Below are 21,122 nucleotides of genomic sequence, written 5' to 3'. Positions count from 1 at the left end.
ACAAAGAGGGAGGAAATCCCTCCCCACTGCACATAGATACTTGAGCTTCAGATACAGTGCAAGGCTGAAACACTGCAGCAAGCTGAAATGAACCCTTACCTAGCAAGGGCCTTTCAGCAGAAACCCTGACTAGATAGAGCAATGTCTCAAAAAGACTCATCTCTCTTAAAAACCAGAATTAAGGCTAGAAATGGCATTTCAAGAACAGGGTAATAGATTGGGAAGGGTTTGGGGATCTGGGTGAATGTATGAATGAGAGTATGTTTTTTCACATATTCAAGATACACTTGTGCAGCAAAACAGCAGATGAAATCCCAGGTGTAAGAGATTCTTTCTGTGTTTCTCTTGTCTGGTTGAATACTATTTTTCTGTGGCAATGGAGTGGAATCCAACATTAGCTATCTTATGAAGCAGTATCACTAGAAAAGCATTAAACTAATGAAGTACAAGGATAATTAGATGATACTTTACCAAAAGTAAAGACCTGTAGGAAACAGCACAATGTTTCTGTTTTAGCTGAACCATACACCAAGACCAAAAGAAACCCTAAAAACCAACATTGCTTTACCTATAAATCAATTAATCATAAACCTAATCCTTCGAGGATTTTTTAGTCTTATCCTTAGGGTACATACTCATATTTCATTCACAAGGCTGTTGAAATATAAATAAAGGTACCTCTCTTAAATGGCAACCCTACTGGCCTGAGAGATGGTGAACTATGACTGGCCTGAAACTCCATCTTCTCTCTCCTCACTTCAGATTATCCTTGACTAACTCACCAAAACTTAATCCTGTGTGTGCACACTAGGACTCTCCTAGGAGGTTACTTAATTCTGCAGTAAGGAGAATGAACATGTTGTTCTGACCCTGTTGTTACACTAACCTCTTGCAGCAAAGCAGCAGCTGAATATCTGTGATTTGGGTCTTCAGCTTTCAGCCTCCAGCCAAAGGAGTTGAAAGGTGGCAGAGCAACATGGAACTATGAATGCACTAGCTGAGAACTAGGAAGTAGAAAGAACAGCACAGGCCTGGCCAGGGATTAGTATTCAAATACAACACAGAGAATTTAAATGATGCACATAAAGATCACTTACTGGATTTTCAGTCACTTTACTTGCCAAGAGTAAACAACTCCCTGGAGACAGCTTAAAAACTGCATTCAGAAGAAAGCCAGAGCAGGCTTTTGCTGATGCCAAAGTCTGTGGGTTTCAGGACCACTGATATTTACTAGACAGTATTGACACCAAGCTGAAAAATGCATGAACTTCATTCTCTTTCAGCTTTGAGCAGAACTGATGCATTGCTATCCCCCATTCTGAATTACTCAGTAAAAGACCAACCAGATCTATCAATCACCTCATCCACTAAGAAATCTTACCTACAGACCAGTAAGGCAGAGGGTAGAAAAAACCAGATAATTTTAACATGAGGGACTTCATTATTTACATCTCCTTCACACTGCGTTTACAATAGGTTTGCTCACAGGCATTCCTTTTCATTGACACAGATCTAAACAGGAAAGGAAGCATCGGTGCTTTTCAGACAAATATTGCCAGACACATATTCTGATGTCTTCAAGGGACAGCTCCACACTGGCAGCAGCACAGAATGGCATCACAGCAGGGAAGCCCTGAAGGGCAGATTTCTTCCCTGACACATGAGTAGAGCACGGCTGGTTCGGCAGCCCCTCCTCATTTGTGCAGTCTCTGTGCCAAACACAGGGCCATTCCAGCCACTACCTGCTACTTGGAGCGTGTTACTTTTGGACTCAGCATAAAGTCTCAGATTTCCAGGATTATCAGTTTCGTGATAATTAATATAATAACCAGTCTGTGCAGTAGCGATACAAAAATTCTGCTTTAGCTCTTTTTTTTTTTTCTTTTTTTTTTTTAAACAGCATTAAAGTAAAAAGACAAAAGACCTCAGCATATGTTCTCAGCTTTAGGTGGGAGCTTTCTTCCCTCTCTTTCTGGCTTTTTCATTCAATACTTCAGTGACAAACCATTTGTGCTAGATTCCTCTCTCATCCCTCCAAGGCAGTGCAGAAGTCCAAACAGCAAGGTACGAGAAAAACCTTATATACTCTGCATCCTCCCAACACTGTTACTGAGATTGGTGCTGGTTTACTGTTTTCTGAAACATACAAAGCAAGAAGGTGCTGAAATTATGAGGCACCTGGACAAGCTTTTAAAGCGTGTTCATGGGAACCTCATGAGGTCCAACAAGGCTCAGTACACATCTGGGTAGAGAGTGCCACATCTGGATCAGGGCAACCCCAAATATCAATACAGGCTGGGGGATGCAGGGAGAAGGACTTGGGGCCATTTGTGAGCAGTTCTTTCCCATGGCTACAGAACTGTAATGGAGGGTTTATCTATTTGAACAAGGTTGCTGTAATGTTGATCTATCAGCAGCTGTATTACCTGTGCAATAAAGCTCAATTTGCAGAAAATTTAAATACTAACCACACTAACCATCAAGCTAAAGTTCCTGTAAGACATTTCATTAATATTATCAGAGTATTTCAAATGTGATGCAGCAACTCTGCTTTACAGAGAGACTAATTAAATATAGAACCTAGTTACCATTGTATCAGTGAACCTTAATTACCCTGCAACCATTTAACGGTTGTTTTGGAAGACTCATTTTGATAGAGTATAAAAAGCAAGCAGAGCTGCAGATAACTATTCCCTACCCATCTGGGACTAAAAGTCTCATTATATAAGAGGGCTGTAAGATAGACACGTTATTAAGAAAAACAGGAAAACAGTCAAACATACCTTTCTGAACATTTTCCATTTGCTTTCAAGCCACTGTGAACTACTTGAAATAGTCTTTAAAAGGAAACTTACCTGCTCATATTTTGTATTCTTTTCCTGAGGGAAGAGAGAGGAGAAATAAGCCTGAAAAACTTTTCAAATACATAATTCTTACCTAATTTTGAAGATACCAGGAAAGGTTTCTAAGGTGAGGTGCATGTAATAGCAAACACAACATAAATCCTCACAGGATAAATCATGTAAATGCAGCAACAAGATATTGCAATGCCATAAGAAACTTCTGTGCACAAAATGTATGCTTCATCCTTTGCTCTGAGGACAATGCAGTTTCAGGGTACTGTTGAGTCAACAGTAGGGTTGAACACAAAGTGTTCAAAAGGAGCCTTTACTGGATTTTGTAGTCACATCTTTATCCAGTACTAATACCAATATGGAGAAACTCTGTTAAAAACATGTTAGTTCTCCAATCTCACAAGAAAGATGACTGTGACACAGACTTGAAAAGGGAGGCTAAGTCCTTCAGAGACAGCATCCCCCTTACCACAGAATGGCACAGATTTTAGGAAGGGAATTCCTAAGGGAAAAGCATCAGATGACTTTGTCAGAAGAAAGAGATTAGCACTCAATGTTTTCATTTGCGGATGAGAATAAAAGCTTCTAAGGATATACATAAATACCCGCACAGCTGGACTGCAAGGTGCAAAAAATACATCAAGAAAAAATATCTTTGTCTCACATAAAACAGTCTGTGCATAGAGATTTATAGAAACTGGTTTGGTAATATCCTATAGTATGCAATGTAAGATATTACATTTAAAAAAATACAGTCCTCTAGGCAGAAAAAACAAAAACCAGCACATTTGATTCAGCACAGAGGAACATCTTTCTTCAGTCCAAAAATCCTTTGCAGAGAAAAAAGTGTATCTGAATGGTTGAAACCACTTTGGCCATTCTGCCCTTTACACTGTAAATACTTGCTCTTCCAAGAAAATGTCTTGATCAAAATTTGGAAAGGAAAAATCATTAGCAAATACAATTATTAAGCTTACTTATTAAAGCTCCTGTGATTGAAGAAAAACACAATACAGGTCCTTTTCATCATCCTAATCCTTTCCTTCTGTATCCTTTCTAGGTCTTCTGAGCTGCCTCCTCATGGAAAAGACACACAGGGAGGTTGGAAACGACTTATCATGGAGTCTTCAGGGCACATTTGAAGACACGGGAAAGACAACAAGATATGTTCTTGTATTCACTGAATGATGATGTCATGCTAAGGGCTCATGCTGTAGGAATATTATCCCTCCTGCCTAATATAACAAATAGATGATGGCCACCTTTATATAGAGTCCTGAATCTAAGATAGCAAACCAGCTAAACCAAAACATGAAAGTTGGTCTAAACTACTGAGCATACCTTCTTCAAGATCCAACCTACATTTCCTTGCTTAATCCACTTTCAAATTCTGTCTTAAATTCAGCGTGAGATCCTAAAAGGGGTAAAACAGCCAGTTCCCACAGGCAAACCACCCACAACGTACCTTTCAACAAGGGAAATTGGCCATACACACATGGCTGCAGTACACTAAAGCTCGCTTGCACACATACACGTAATCCTGTAGTCCCATGTAAGTGAACCAACAAGACCAAATGTTTTCCAACACAGTAACAGAAAGTTACATGGGAGTCAGATGTTTTGAATGATGTTCTGCTAAAACAGCTCTGGATTTTATGTATGGCTAATACTGTCACCACATTCACTTCCTCAGCATATACCTCTATTGCTTGCTGATAATAATATTTTTCTTTCTGTTGTAAGCAGTAACGAAAGCCATATTAAACACACTGATATATAGTTGATACAATGTTTTATTTTAGCAAGAGAGGGAAGAATGAAACTTAAAAGTGGAATGTATCTCCAAAATGATAAGGAAGCAGGCCCTGCATTTTTCTTCCCCCTCAACACTAGGTGATTCTTTAAATTACAATTGGCTATAAATGTCAGAAAGCCTTGCCAAAATCCACGTAATAAACATATCCTGAAACAGCTACGATGCAGGAAGGAACACCTTCCACTGCTTGGGATCTGTCTACTTGCCACTGACTTGCATAATTGAGAGAGTAAGTTTCACAACTTCTAGAGCAATCCCCCTGCTGCCCACTTTAAGCCTTTTAAACTCATGCTGGTTAACAGATGGTCCCTGCACGCTGCTCAGGCTGCTGACACACACCTCTAGGTATATATACAGCCACTTCAGTGGGTACCTGCTAACATCATGTTTCTGCTGCCTAGGGCAGCACTAACTGTGAGCAGTTAAGTTTAGCAAGCCCTGGCATGTTTCAATGACAACACGTCCTGCATTGCCTTAATTTTGGTGATTCTTTCCCCTGGTTTCCTACTATTATGTCATGAAGCATGTTAACAAAAAGCTGTATTCCATAATGTGTAATGGTACTTCTCAACCAAATATTTTTACCACTCTCCCCTTGGGTCTCCTTTAATATTGACAAAGTTGTTAGACCAACTGCTTCCAGAGGGGGAAGCTTGCAAGGTTAAACCCCAAGGTTATTCAGTGATGCCTATCTTGTTTTCTTTAAAAATAAATAAAATTAGCTCAAAAAATATTATTTGAAGCAATCTTATAAAATTTATCTCACAGAATGGTTTGTTCTTCTGAGCCTTGAGATAAGACTAAATTACAAATCGAGCTTTATTGATTTCTTCTCGCCTTATAATTATAGGCTATCATTTTATATGTAATTACTTAGCCCCAGTTAATTTTTTATTATTAGCTTTGAAAGATTTTGCTGTTCTTCCACACAGAGAAAATTAAAATGATGAACGACTTTTCATTTATTTTCTCTGCAATTTCAACCCAGTAAGTAATTGTGGGGAAAAAAAAAAAAAAAAAAAGAAGCAATTTTTGAAAAAAAACTTAACGATTTTTTGGAAGAACATTTAGCACATCTAAAAAGAGCCTTGATGTGTAGTGTAAGTCATAAAGGATGATAAACAAAGAAAGTGTAAAGAAAAAATTAAATTGTTCATGAATGAATGAACATGCTAAACTGCTTTAAATATAAACAATGACTACTCATTAGCAGCTTAATGCAGTTTATTCCTAACTCTCCACCTCGGTATTTTCAATAAACCACCTCTACCCACAACCGAAAGATCAGTCTCTACGCAGAGAGCAGGCGTGATCATTTCTCTTGGGAATGATTGCCTTGACTGGGCTCATGGAAGCACCATGCAGATTAATAGCTCTTTATCAGAGTTCCTAACGATGCACATTCAAAGTCATAGTTCCCGACTTCCAGTTTTAAATGTTGGTATGGCTTCTCTGCCAAGACAGCAGGCACAGCCCTCAAGAAGCTGCAGGCCAACATATTGCTGCTGCTCACATACACAGCCCTGATAAACACCAGAGGATGGAAAAGGCAACAGGAAAAGAAAGATGCCAACAACAACACAACCCCGCAGAAGCCAGGAGCTGAGAGCTCACACAAGGTAGTCAGCTACAGACCTCTTCACCACCACATTGCACAACATGACCCTTACACCCACAAGCTCCTGCAACTGAGGCTGGGCATGGGGAAGAGACATTCTCTTCCAAACATTACAGATGCCTCATGCATCAAGCACAGCCTCGTCAAGGTCTCCACATTTGCTTCTAGCACTTTTCTAGAGTAAGAAAACAGAGAAAATAGGAAGAAAAAAAAAAAGATGTATGAAAACTGCACTATCAGTGATCTCAGCAAGGAAAACAAAGGACCATTACAGATGTCAGATGGGAGTAATCTCTTTTGCAATGAATATTGCAATATAACTATTAATTTCCCATTTCTTCTTAACTGGTGGGATATTTTCTGTTCTGAGAGAGATTCCTATGGCTCAGTGCAAAGCTGTAGCAAAATGGGACTAGCTTTAAGGGACCCTTTTAACGCTGTTTCTGATGGCTTAACACCTTTGTAACACTTGACTGACTGAGGGAACATAGGAACATTCTTCCCAAGGACATGCACCCCAGTCAGTTCTCAAATCTGTCAGTAGACTCCTTATCCTTTTATCCACAGAACAGAAATAAGCACACACTGGTAGACAAATGCCACAATCAGAACAGGTCCTCCCATATTTGGGGCATCAAGCTTCAATCAGGCTTTAAACAACTTTCCAACATTCTAGCACAGAATTAGCCCTGATGAAATTTCTCTTTCATTTTAATAATACATCAAGTATTTAATTTGCTTATAAACTATTAACCAGATCTGTCTGTCCAAGTATTGTATCCACTAACCGTAAAAATGATATTGCAACATAAATTATGCATAGCAAGAATGTTCTGATTAACCAAAATATGCACTGCAGTTGTTATCTATCACAGTTAAAATGGCATGTGTTCATACAGTACATAAAAACACAAGTATATGCAAACTCTTGTCACATGCTTCCCCAGTCTTATGTACTTCATAACCAGAATGAAACCACAGTGAATCTGGAATGCAGGAGAAACATGAGCATTTAATTTTTCAATTCTGCCTCCTTATTTTCTTGCTGAATTTGCTACTCATTGAATTCTTGCTTGGACATCATCTTCACATTCTTATACACTGAACACAAATTTCAAGATATGAAAATTATTACAGAGTTTACAGTAAAGGCACTAATTTTCTTCTTTCAAATATTCAGGAACGTTGTCTCTACAATGAAACCTAGGGACAGTGACCATATACTGAAGGTCTAGCTATGGCTTAAGCAGATCAATATAAAACAAGACCACCAATGCATTATAAATGAAGGCAACAAAATTGCATGATTAAAAATGGTCAGTGCATGATTATAAATAATTTTACCCTAATAGTATTCTGAATGAAGAAAACATTTTAGTGGACTATATCAAGAAGTTGCATCACCATATAAAATACATCACACTAATACGATTAAAATGTTAAAAGTGACATTTTTTTGCACCTTTTCCACAAGAGACACATTATCACGAATATTCTTCACCAAGAAAGCATGAAGGAAGCCAAGTTTTATTTCACTATGGAAGTATAACATTTCACACTGACTCTGTGGTCTAAAAGAGAAGCACGAGAAATAACTTCTAATAACACAATATTTCATTAACATTGGCATTTTATATTTGAAAACAGATAGCCCAGGACATTCTTTCTGGACTAGTGACTTTTGTCATATTGCAAAAACTTACAAACACCTTTAAGACTGATTCTGAAGACACATGCCTAGCTCTGAGAATTACACTGAGTAGTCCCAATGAAACCAATTAGTTGACTCAGAGTAATTAAGCATTAAAGCTAATTATACCTGTTACTGAGGATTAGGCCTTTTTACTAGATTTTACAGCTAATAATTCTTAACAGCACTGCCAGTTTTGAAGTTTTGGAAAATTGCAGTTTCCTTAAAGACCTATTTCCAAGAATAAAATTATGGTTCCTAATGAAACAAAAATAATAAAAGGGTTTTGCATCATCCCAGCTTGCAGGATTATACTTGGCTGTGTTAACCCAAAAAGCCCATCAGGCAAAACACAAAGATAGAGATAACTTCTTATGCAGGCAAATTCTGCAACATCAATTTTCTTGAAGGACCAGGTTAATAACAAAGCACTACAGCAGCCTTAATGTTACAGGTACTGCAGAGAGTTTTAAGAGGCATCAGCTCTGCATATTCTGAACCCAAAGCAAGCACATACCTTCCTTCCTGCTATCTCCTGTCATAACTGTTTCACAGCAATGGCGATGCCACTGACTGCATGCATATCAGCTACCCCCAATACAGAAAGGTGATGCATATGTGCAGTGCCACAAGAACATCACATCACATCACGAGAACATGTCCAGCATTCAGAGAAATGGATCTTATATCATTTTACTCTTGCCAGTTCCACCATTTTGACTAACTTCGCCCTTCCCTTCAAACTGTCCTCAGTTTTATTTTTTCACTCAAGTCTGCATCAAAAATTCCTGTTAGATGACAGCTGGTAAAGCAGGGGCATCTCTCCCATTTAACAGGACTTGGAGAACATGTAAACTTATTTCTATCTGGCATTCAGTGAAGGTCACAGTCTTAAGTTTCCAAAGTCAAGTACAAGAGTTAAAACCACAGCTGCTGCTAAGACCTCCTCCCCTCTAAACTGCCTGTTGATATAGAGGTGCTTTCAGCCACTGCACTTAGCCCTAGGAAGGGCAGGTTATCTCAAATGGCCTATCCTTGCCACATGAAGGGCAGCTTTCAGCTTGGATGCTCATTTTTCCTGGTATGTGTGCTCATGCTCCCAGGGCTGGAAAACAGCCAGGAGATGAATGACAGGCATACATCTGATCTCCAGCTATACTCCAAATTAAGCAGCATTAAGACTATCAGTCATCAGTCAGTTGAAGTGCAGGCACAAGGTTTTGTAAGGCAACACTATGGCAAAGGAGGCCAGTTCTTCAGGACCCTTTATAAAGGTATTAAGAAATGCTTTGCCAAAGTCTGTGACTTGGGTTCCTAAGTATGACAGGATCTCCATGACAATAATCTGAGGGAGTGATTAGAGCAGAGCAAGAAGTGGAAATTTTCCAAGCATGCATTTTTACTAATCTTTTTCCAAAAAGAAATAAAACCTCCCACACATATTAGAAAGCCTACTACTGTCTATTTCTCTCTCCCCTGTTCTCCTGAGACCAATCTTTTCTACCTGAAATCCTAAAGCCCCCACAATTCTTAAATATTTTTAAAAACATTATTATGTCCTTCAGATTAACCTTTCCATATTATTTCTAATCCGTGAGGTCTATAAACCCAAAGTCGTTGAAATTAATATATAGTTTTAGGGTACATTTATTCATATATCATGAAACCATGCAGACTATTTTATTACAGATATATTCAAACATACACTAGATAAACAGGGAAGAAATAACACAACTCTAGATGTGATAGCAATTCAAATGACTGCAGAGATGATTAACTGTGTTAAATCATTTGTAAGGATGACCAGCAGCAAACTCAGAAATTTCAAAACAGATTTAAAAAAAAAGATGGGATTTAGAGAAAATTAAAAATTAATGGGATGGAGATTTCCTGCAGAAAATCCAGCCAAGTAATTTCACTTTATTTTCATCTATTTACAATTTACTCACCTCAGTAAGCTATATAAATATTCTTTCTTATTTTACAAAGTAACAAAATAAAGTTCACAAGCTCCTCCTTGTTCACTGCAGCAAAATGTATCATATCCTTCTAGACAAATCAACATGTATGAGGCTAATACACAAATAACATTATCTTTCCATTAGAAAGCAAAATCATACATAATTTTGATCCCTGAAAAGTATTCTGCATAGCTCTAGAGCTATATAATGCAGTGAATACAGTGGTACAAACAGTAACAGTGAGGCAGCCTACCATGAAGGCTGCAAGAAACCCTAGGGCCCAAACAGAACATGGAAGGTGCCAGGACACTGAAAACGTAAGACACTTTTGATTTCAACTTTGTGCCTGGTTCAGACTGGGTAAATTCCCACATCTAAAACTAACAGTCACCCTTTGTGTCCTGGCTTTCCCCCACCAGCTCTGCATGACAGAAACAGCCGACCATGAACATTTCCCAGCTTGCGAACATTTGTCTCAGCCATTCAGCAGTTTCTGCCAGGATCCTCCTCCCTCTTTACACCCTGTGAATTAATTCTGCTTGCAGCAGCACTAACACAGGCTGACGTAGATTTTTTTTCCTCTCCCCAGAGTGATTTATTTGTCACTGCTTAAGAACAGTAAATGGTACCAAGTTCACTTGCCTTTCTAGACACAAGGACCTTTCTTCTGTACACATGGCAAAATTATGCACAAATGCTCAGCCCTTTCCCTCTCAGCTTTGCCTTCCCAGAACACATTCTAAGACAACATGTGGCTCCACACCACAGAGAGATAAAACAGATCTTTCATCTCTGAAGGGGAGCAGCAGAGATGTGTATTTCTACAGTTTGGCTCAGATCCCTGGCTGAAGTCAACAAATGACTTAAATCACTTGAGGATCCAGCTACTTCAGTGAGATTACTGAGTGACTTCAGCGCACTAAAAATCTGTGCTATGCTCCAGGGCTGAGTGAGCCAGCTGGGCTCTGCAGCTTGCACAGGCTGCACCACCTCTATCGAGTTCTATCTGTCACCACCTCTTTCCCTGGTCTCTCCTGTCACTTCAGAGCCTGGCTCCTGAACTTCTCCTGCCACTCCTCTGGCTTCTGTTTGGTTGCACCGCTAGTACGCACTTTGAAGTCAGGGTGGGAGGAATATATTCACATTCTCCCCATTTCACAACATGGAAGCTAATTCTTTCTGAAGCAACATCCCCTCTTTGCTGACCCCTGGTACAGCTACTGCAGTCATGTTGGCCTAGCATCTTCTCTAAGGTATTGGCTTGCGTTCTCCCTGAGTCTCCATTCCCAGGTTAAATAAGTAGACAATCAGCCTTGCTCAAAGAAAGGCCAACATTTGGTGACTTCCCCGAATGACTGCAGAGCTGAGATAAAGACAGTTTCCTGCACCACTTAACAAGACGTCAGTCTCCTAGAATCAGCTTTGCAGAGGATTGCAGTGTGAAGCTTACTCTTTTTCAGCTAGGGAGGAGTAAGACTATCTGTCAGCATATGGAAATAGCTTCAATAATGACTAACACTTGAAAGGCTGAAAGAACTTGACCAGATCAGCTCAGTGCAGTAGTCCCTCCCTTCCCTAACAAACATCAATAACATTCTGACAGGGATTTCCCAAGCAACCAAATGAAGGGGTAGGCAAGAGAAAAGCTCATACATCTTGGATCATTTAGTGACTTTTAAGTAGTCTATTTCCTTATAAGTAATCACCTCTGCCAATTTATCAAGCTTGAAAGCTACCTACCATGCATTGCCATTTAAAAAATACAGTATTTTGCAACAGAAAGAATAGAAATCAGTCAAAACCTGTAATAGGTCAAAACTGATAAAAACCACTTGAACTTATCAGCTGGAACAGGACCAGGAAAGTAATTATGCTATTGGGCAACTGTCACAGATGGACAAGTTTTCAGAAGTAATGTAGGATTAGCTTTTAGATGCCTGAATCAGAAAGTTAGAATGACAATTTGAAAACTGTTTTTAAGAACATGTGTATGAAAAGCCAAAGATGGATGTTAAGAGATGGAGCAATGCCAGATTTTTAATTATAATAAAGAAAACAAAAGACCACCACCCAGAAGTGAGAGCACATTCCACATTCCCTTGCAGTGTTGTACTGGAGGAAGTTGTTGAGAAAATAAAAAATTAATTTTTGTATGGAACTGATTTAGTATCAAATATGGAAAAAGAATTTATAGCTGCCTGTAGCTTTACAATGTTACGTAGCTACATTAATTTTGGCAGAAGAGGTAATTTTAATCCTTTGGGAAGTATTATCCTCTTGATATGAGCACATAACTCAGATTAATAGGATTTGCACATGTATAATAATAGAGAGAATAACCCTGGGTTTGGAAAACAACATGGTACTTTAATCAGTTTGGGAACACCAGACAAAAACCCATACCAGGCACAACTAATCGAACCACATTTGTCAACTCATGCTAGGTAATAATTGTGAGTTAATTGATCAATATTTAGAAACAAACATAATAAACTGGTATGTTTGGGAAAATCAAACAAAACAGAGCTGTTAATATGATCAAAAGACAAGGGGAGGTAGAAGCTGCACTGTTAATCACTTGCAAATTGTGTTTTTTAAAGACAGAGACCAAATACACCAAATACAGCTATAACCAAGCTGTATAATTGACTCTGTGTATGCAATCTCAGTTGTTCAACAATACAGATAACAGCAGTAATGGTATAATTATAACTTAGAGCTGAAGGAGATGAAAACCTGATAGTTCTTAACTAGTGGTTGCAATTAAGGGTGGAGAAGAGCAGTATTCACTGTATCTGTTTATGGTTCATTAATAAAAGTGGATTTGAAGTTCCAACACAGCAAAGCAGGAGCTGCATGCTGCAGCCAAACTTTGACCATGTCCTGACAGAAGACAATGACCGGGGAATGCAGCTTGACTCATAACAGCTGTAGAAAAAATAGCTCTGTAAGCAGTGGTTGAACAGCAAGAGCAGATACTGCATGCACTAAACGGCAAGCAAGCAAAAAGCACACAAGGAAGAGGCTCTTTCTTGCACCCCGAGCACCACTTTAGCTTCGACTGCATCCGTGGGTTGAAGAAACAGCTTTACTTCCTTCCTACCACCTTCCCCCTGCACAGGCAAAGAGATACACACATCCCTGTGCACACACGTGCGCTGCCAGCCCACGGATAGACAAGGAGAACAAGGCAAGGCGGGACACGCGTCCTCCACCCCCGGCGGAGCGGCTTCAGCACCGGGGGCGGAGGACAGCGCCCCGGGCTCCCGGGCAGGAGGTCGGGCCCCTCCGCCTGCAGGGCACTGGGACACCAAGGGCGACCCGGTACCCTCTGTGGCACAGCGGCAGTGACACCAGCAACGAGACCGCAAATGGAAAGCTGGTCCGCTTAGGAACAGGATGTTTTCGGCCCCCTTCCCCACACACAGAGCCAAAAAAATAAAGGCAAAAACACTGCACCTCATAAACAGTTTCAAAAGGAAAGCCTGAGCTGTACGGCATTATCAAGTATGAGCAAAAGTGGCCAAACACATTTTCTAGTGGCTTTTTCCTCAGACTAGAGAGTTCTCAAACCCAGGCAGCTTGGTTTGTGCTTTCTGAGCAAACAGAAGAGTAAACCCAGCAGCTCAGAAATGAAGTGGTTATCAGCAGCACGTTTCACTTGCTTTTTGGCTCACTCACTCAATACTGGTTGCTAAGCAATTTTATTTTTTTTACTACTCACTGCCAGATGGATTAATGAAAACACACACTTGCACTACTTACAACATTTTTCATTTATATTTCTTGATACACCAGTACTGTTTCTTTTAATTATTTCTTTTTTAAGGAATTCCATTCCCAGGTTTGCAAGTAAAGACTCAAACTACAGAGAGCCAGGGGGAGGGGAGGAACAGAAAGAAGCTAAGTGTAATTACCAAATTCTTTGGTGGATTGCAGGAATGAGGTACCTTGAGACTTGCACATCCTCTGGGCCTTGTGGCAAAAACATCATGTCTAGCTCAGCATAGAGATGTGAGGCACCAGGTGACCTGAAGGTGCCTTGCTCTTAACTGTTTTATCTATTTATAACTACATGTCATAACATTACCTGAGAGAACACAAGTCAGCACAGTGTTATTTCAGCAGTCAAACAACCATACACAGCCTTTTTTTATTTACACCTTACACACAGCGATGCTCTTTCTGTTTTCACTTCCAGTTCTTTATAGAGCTGAAACCTGGCACTTGGCACGGTCTTCCAGCCTGTGCCCTGGAATGCCATCCAACTTACCCATGGTCTGGTAATTTTTTTAAAGTCATGATCAGAGAGAAATAATGACACACCATACAATGTAGCCAACCATTCTGTCAGTGGTAAAACCAAACTGAACTGCACATCAGCCATTACCAAGGGTGTAACTGCAGCAGGGATAACAGGAGGGGGAGGGGAATCTGTTCCATCCCCAAATGGAGAAGAAAATGCATCTCTGCCATCTTCAACTTTCTGCCAGCTGAAAAGGGGGAGGAGGGATGGGAGAGACTGCAGCAGGGCAAACAGTAACTCCAAGGCAGCTCTTTTCCCTTTACAGCTGGCAGTGAGCTGACAGGCTCAGCATCAAAGAATGTTACACAGCTGGGTCATTTTGTGTGCCATTGCTGAGACATGGAGGATGCAGTACTGCTGGCTACACATCCTCTCTGACGCTGTCCCCCTTCCCAAAGAGAGGAAGTCTGGTTTGGTGCAGAGAACCAGCAGAAAGAACTTTCTTTTCTTTTGTCTTTGAGAGCAAGTCACCTCTGGTGTAGTTAGTTTGCTGTTGACAGAGCTCATAAGGAAAGGTCAAGAAAGGAGAGAAAACCACAGGCCTAGCAGGAAAGAAACAGGAGAGTTTTGTCATGTGCAGGATGAGCTGAAGGGGACAGCTTAAATCTCGAGGGTCATGAGGAAGAGGCGGCAAAGAGGAAGGCACAGTAGTGGAGAAAGGGGAAGGAAAGGTGAGGTAGAGAACTGAAGGAGGTTCATCCCAATAACAGGCAGGAGGAGATGAATACAGGGAGCTGGAGGTGTGTCGGTAGAAACCATCAGGCTGTACACCCATCGACAGTCCCAAAAGGCAGCACTGAGACAACTGGGGACCTCATGAAACTAAGTGGACAACACAGGTGCAAGTTTTCCTGCACTTCTGAGGCACAAACCCATCAGAGGAAGAAGGCAAAGAGCGAGCCTTGCAATACACCAAGGGCAGCGTCTCCAGAGGGGACGCCAGCACCTGGCGAGGAGGGACAGTGCAGAAGCCTTGTGGGGATGCGCCACGACGCCGTGCAGGGCGAGAGGGCGGCGCTCTGGAAGAGGGGAAGCTTCGAGGGGCTGAACAGAGAAGGGCAGCCGGCGGCCGGCTCACCCAGGTGAGAGGCATGGGGCAGGGGGAGCCGGTCCGCGGGCCAGGCCCGGGGGAGGCCGGCGAGGTGCGAAGGCGCGGGCCCCTGGGCTGGGCCGGGCGGCGGCGCCGGGGGAGCCCGCGGGCGCTGGCGGGGCGGAGGGCGGGGGCGGCCCCTTCCCTCCCTGCCTCCCCCGCCGCCGGTCGCGCCGGGCCGGGCCGCCTCTCACCTGTGTCGAGGTTGAAGGAGATGCGGGCCTCGGCGAGGTAGGGGGTGTCGCTCTTGGAGCGGACGCGGCGGATGGGTCTGCGGTCGATGTCCTCCTCGGAAGATGCCGCCATTAATGTAGGCACGGTGAGCAGCGTGGCCCGGCGAGCTGGCGAGGGCGAGCGGCGGCGCGGGGCGGCCGGGCGAGGAGGGGGCGGAGGGGGAGAGAGGGGAAGGGAGGAGGGAGAGAGGCGCGGGAGGGGGAGGGGAGGACGGGGAAGGAGAGAGGGAAAGGGAGAAAGGAGCGCAGGGAGGGAGGGGGAGAGACATGGAAAACCCGTCAAGGATCTGCGGACGGGAGCGGCCGCGGCGGCCCTGCCCGCTGCCCCCGCCGGGTCCCGCCCGCCTCCGCTGCGGGGGACGGAGCGGTGTCCCCGGCCCCGGGCAGGGTCCGGCCGAGCGCCTTTCCCGCCCCCGGGGGAGGTCCCGGCTGAGGTGCCAAACGCCGCCGATGGGCCTGGCCGGCAGAGGTGCCACCCCGCAGCAAGCTCGGCGCCCCGAACTGCTCCCTTCTAGCCCAGGGCGTCCAGGACTTACAGTAGAGCTGCCTCAGGACTTGGTGGGATGTCTAATGGTGCATCCCTTGCCCTCTTTCCTTGGGCAAACCCATTACGTAAAGCGGGATGGTGTGCCACACCTTGGCAGTTTAAAATGCCAAGGGGACTGAGGAGGCTGCACTCAACGTTTGAAACTGACCGTCACTCACAGCCCGGGGCTCCCCTTCCTCAGTTGCTTCGGCAGGACTTTGAGAAAAATGTGACCATCTGCAAAAACCAGAGACTCCGTTCTCCGGCTGCAAACCGGGCTCGGTGATTTGTGGCATCTCTGTTTCTCTGTGTAGTAATCAGCTCTTAATGCAGACGTTCTTATCCTGTGGTTTATAGGCTGCCTGCCACGTTAGGGCTCCAATTTTGGTTGGTTAGTGTAATATAAATAATTAAAAATGCTATTTTAAAAAAGTGGGTAGCACAAAGGTACTATGTAAAGTAAAAGTTAGACAGTTAAAATATGTGCCTAACAGTGTACTAGCTCATGCCATTTAATTCAGGGCTTTTTGTTTTAAAAAAAAACCAAAACCACTCTGCTTAAAGGCCCTAAATTGTCAGGACTTCCAAAATCTTTTGTTTTGATCAACTTCAATGAGAATTAAATACCAGGGAAGGAATGTTGGGGCTCACTAACTCTGAAGGCAGTGATAATAACAGTAGTTGAAGGATGGCTCTCTTACTCATTCCTGCAGAGTCAAGAGTTTTCTGTTACCAATTTGTTACCAAAAAACAGTTTTCTGTTTGCCAATTAGTCCTATTCAGGTTTTGGGTTGTGCTCGTGTTCTTCAATGGCTGTAACTTTGGTTTTAGCTCAAGTCTGCTGTTACCTGTAATCCCTTCATAAACGTTCTCAAGAACTTTCATGTTTCTGGATGCCTGGAATTGATAAGACATATTTTGTTTGCAAATCAGTTCTATTTTGGTGTGATCTCACTAGCTCACCCTGGCTAAAACAGGGAAAAAGTTTTAGTTAGCACTTGCAGGGGAATTTTGAAAACGATCCCTGTTCATACATATGCAGGTGCTTGTAGTTAGACAGCCTTGGCATCTTTGGATGTCTGGTAAACCACCACATCACTTGTGAACGAGGAGGTACCATCTGGTCCATCTGCATCTCAAAAAGAAGTCTTTAATTAACATCATATGCTGTTTAGGGAAGGTGTGGTCTTACCATTATCAAGGTTGAAGCAGATCCGAGCTTCTTCCAAGTAAGGGGTGTCACTCTTAGACCGGAGTCTTCTGATGGGTCTCCGGTCTATGTCATCCTCAGAAGTTGCTGTCACCAGAGTGGGCACAGTGAGAAGAGTTGCCCGGCGAGCTGGTAAGAAGAAATAAATTAAGATGAAAATAGGTGAAGAACAGAGAAAAAGAAAGGGGGAGAAAGAGGTAGAAAAAGAATAATAAGAAGACTAGAAAAGATAAGAGAAGGAAAATCATTCAATGGAAGAGATGATCTATAACAGGTAGTAGAACAGGCTGTTTGTTATAAGGTCCTTGCCTTATATTCTACATGCTGCAGAATTTAAGAGCTGCACTGAATGATACCAAGAAAAGATTGCTGTCTTGTGTGCAAGACACAGGGTATAGCTCTGTTGTTGCCACAGATTGCATGTTCTAAGTTCCTAGTTTTGCCACTAAAACAATTCTTTTCTCAACTTCTCAATAGCTGCAGTCTCTCTTTTCCTGAATGCTGTTTTTGGGGCTGTGATACCCAAATAGTGGAAATGTTGAAGTGGTCGATTAATTTGCAGATATCAGTGGAAGCTGTACTTGGAACACATAATGTGATCATTACTCTTGACAAGATGCAACTATTCCAAAATTCAGTTTCTTGTTGTCTTGCCTTGGACATTTAAAATTAACAGTTACTTTTTGCTCTTGATCACTTTATGTCTTAATTGTTGTGGAACAGGGAGAAACATAATTTTAATTCTGTAGGAATTTTGTGAACATATAAATGCATTAATATTGTAAAGTATTCATATACTTTAGTAAAGCACCAATGAAAAATCCACGAGGAAATTAAGATTTCTATCTTCTAAACAGGATTTAAATGGCTTAGGGCCATGCATTCAAGGAGGAGAAAGCAAAATATTTAATACTGGCTCATTAAGTGGGCACTACCCACTCCATGCACTGATGAAGCAAATGATAGGATAATAAAAAATTTCTGTCATCGTGCAATTAGAAGCCCTACTATAATCCATATGTATAAGGAGTCTGAATTAGTGTTGAAGAAGCAAGGTTCATTTGGGCATTGCCTAGGTATTTAGCTCTGGACCTTATAGCTTTGATAATGTCCCTTAAATGTAGGTGTTTTATATGTGAAATGGAATTATGAGTGGCTGTTGAATGCTTTGGGCATTAAGCCTATAAATTACAAATCACAAAGAGAAGAGCCTCTATAAATATATCCACCTAAACTCTCTCTCTGAGTAGATAAAAGATTATCACAAATGCTAGTTGGGATCTGGCTGATCATGAAAGCATGAGGACTATGCACAAGTACTTCCTCCTCCACCTCATATATAATTTGAAAGAGAGTTTCTGCTTGAAAGCCTGTCCTTACCTGTAATGTGGGCCTATTAACATTAACTACCATGTGGAACCCTGTAAGAGCCTAGGAGGCTGAACTCTAAATGCTTCTTGCTGTTGGGACATTATCTTGCATGAGAGTCTTTATCTCAGGGCTTTTGTAAAGCATCACACTTCAAATAACTAACAATGAACTATATTTTCCCCTTGCGACTGGAGAGCATGACTGAGAGTGACTAAGAGCTTATTCTGCAACTTACTAACTGTGATTCTTTCTTTTAAAAGTTCTTTAGAGTTTCAAATGAGACCTGTCAATCAGTAGCTTTCAGATGCCTAAAATCTGACTAAGGTGTTAGGTATGATAGCATATAATTAGTATAAGATAAAAAAGCTGTCATGCTCTATTTTTCAATTTGCAGTATTATGTAGTTAACTAAACAAGTAAATCTGTGCTGCTGGAGGTAGAGGTTATTTCTGGTCTAATTTACTTATTTTTTGTTTTTAAATAGATTTCTTTCAAGTTTTTGCTCATTTCTAACCTAGCATTTGAATTTGAAGTAAAAGCAAAGGGCAGGAGTTGAAATTGATTTAATGGGGTCAACTATTTCGATTAAGCTAAAGTAAACGCTGCAACTAGGCTGTAAACCCTTCCTCCCTTGTAATAGGGAAGTACAATAATGAAGATAAAAGAGAATGGAAAATTTCTGCTATGGAAAATTTTATGCATTGCATCTTCGAAATTTACACTTAAGGAAGATTTATCTATGTAGGAAGTCAGCGTTGTAAAAATCATCTCATAAAACAACCATGTAAAAGATTTGTCTTTTAAAACTGGCATTATTTAGCTGTAGTTAAAGTCAGTGAAAGGGCACCCATGCATTTCAGGGCTAGCTGGATCACAGCACAGAAGTATATCTGAAAGAAAATCCCAACACCAAACTACATATACATTTATACTAAACAGGGAATAAGAGTAGGCTTTTTAATATAATTGTTTATAAATCATTTTTACCTTTTGGGTCAAAATATTGGGATCTGGCTTGTATTCATTTTGACTGCAGGTAGGTGGATGCTAGAAAATGTTTCTTGGAGTAATCATTATGTATTACTTTGACAACCATCATTATCTACCCTTTGTGTATATTACCAAAAGGAGTTTTCAAGAATGACTGGAAATTTTAAGTAAACATTGAAAATATTTCAGAGTAGGCTAATAAGTATTAAAACATTTTGTAATAAAAACCTAAGATCAATTCTTACATGGCCCCAGAACGGGAAAGTATAGCTGATCACATTCTGGTATCTACAGAGTGACGCTGAATGTTTATACCTGCCATGAATGTAACTGTACACACTCTTTTCCTAATCCACAGCAATCTTTTTTTTTTCCAAGAATGACTCGCCATACATTTTTTAGTAAAGCTGTCAGTATATGCCCAGTGTGATTCTTGGGCCCATCGCAGATAACCCACCAGTATCTCTAGCTTCAGCTGCTCTCCACAAACCAGCTCAGTCTCTGGGACACACTCTTAGGAGATAGGTTTTCAGGAAAATTCAAGACCTCTTGAAGGTCTTGGAGCAATGGAATGACACTACAATACACATTAAGGGACCCGCTTACTCTGCAAATGGATTTGAGACTAGTGTTGAAAAGCTCAATTTAAGGAGCCACTGTAACAGCATGCGTAAGGGACCTCAGTCATTTTGTTAAATTCTTTCATTCTATTTTCATCATTCCTCATACGCTCCAATTGGCATATTGTGGCAATTGTCTGGTATTTGTTAGGAAGGGAAAAAGTTTCTTAGGAAGAGAAAAATACCTTAAAACTATAAATGCTGTAACGTACATCATGCGACATGTTAGAACTGATTATATATAATCTCGCATTTATTTGTCTCAAAATATTGTATGTTACTGAAGTGCAACACAAGCATGTCTTTGGGAGAAGGGAAAATAAAATATGTAAAAATTTATATTACAAGTTCAGAGGCATTTTTAACATATAATTTCAATATATTTAGTTAGATCTACAGCTGGTCCCAATTTTTGAATACTGCTTAAAATTACTGAAAACATGAAGGGTGGTTTGCAAAGAATTTTTGATGCTTTCCATTTTTTCCATTAAAATACTTTTGCACATATTTTAATAAAAATGTTAATGGTAATTTTTATTTTCCAAGAACTACCTTTATGTTTTGAAGAGTTATAGTATTGATTTTTTTTTAAGACTTGTGTTATTTAGAAAAAAAATTAATTGGAAAAATTTCAGAGGTGAAATGGCATCTTCCTAAAAATTAATTGGAGGAAACATGGGATATTCATTTAGATTTTTCCATCCACTTTTACCAGTCAGCCTTTATTAAAACAGCTCATTGTTGACACAAGTACCCTGGTCATTTCTGACTCAATAGGGTCTCCACCTAGAAACCCTAATTTGCAGAGTAGATTTTGATCTCAAAGTGACAAATCT

The 21,122-nt window shown here is 41.0% G+C and overlaps 1 protein-coding gene across 6 annotated transcripts in view; it reads right to left on the bottom strand.

The window, feature by feature from the left end:
• The window catches only part of PHACTR1 (phosphatase and actin regulator 1), a 297,005-nt gene that overhangs the window by 266,094 nt on the left and 9,789 nt on the right, over positions 1–21,122 (bottom strand). For all 6 annotated transcript variants that reach the window (XM_005525288.3, XM_088062219.1, XM_088062211.1 and 3 more), the window contains exons 3-4: positions 17,288–17,434; positions 15,531–15,677 (exon numbers count right to left, since the gene is read on the bottom strand). In XM_005525288.3, the coding sequence (XP_005525345.2) occupies positions 15,531–15,677; positions 17,288–17,434 (294 nt within the window). The remainder of the gene's footprint in view (positions 1–15,530; positions 15,678–17,287; positions 17,435–21,122) is intronic.

The sequence above is a fragment of the Pseudopodoces humilis genome, chromosome 1 (genome assembly GCF_049639895.1).
Source record: "Pseudopodoces humilis isolate 2021_Gansu_Grassland_sample_001 chromosome 1, ASM4963989v1, whole genome shotgun sequence".
Lineage (NCBI taxonomy): Eukaryota > Metazoa > Chordata > Aves > Passeriformes > Paridae > Pseudopodoces > Pseudopodoces humilis.
The sequence above is the reverse complement of the archived record's forward strand: the minus strand, read 5'-3'. Positions and strand labels throughout refer to the sequence as shown.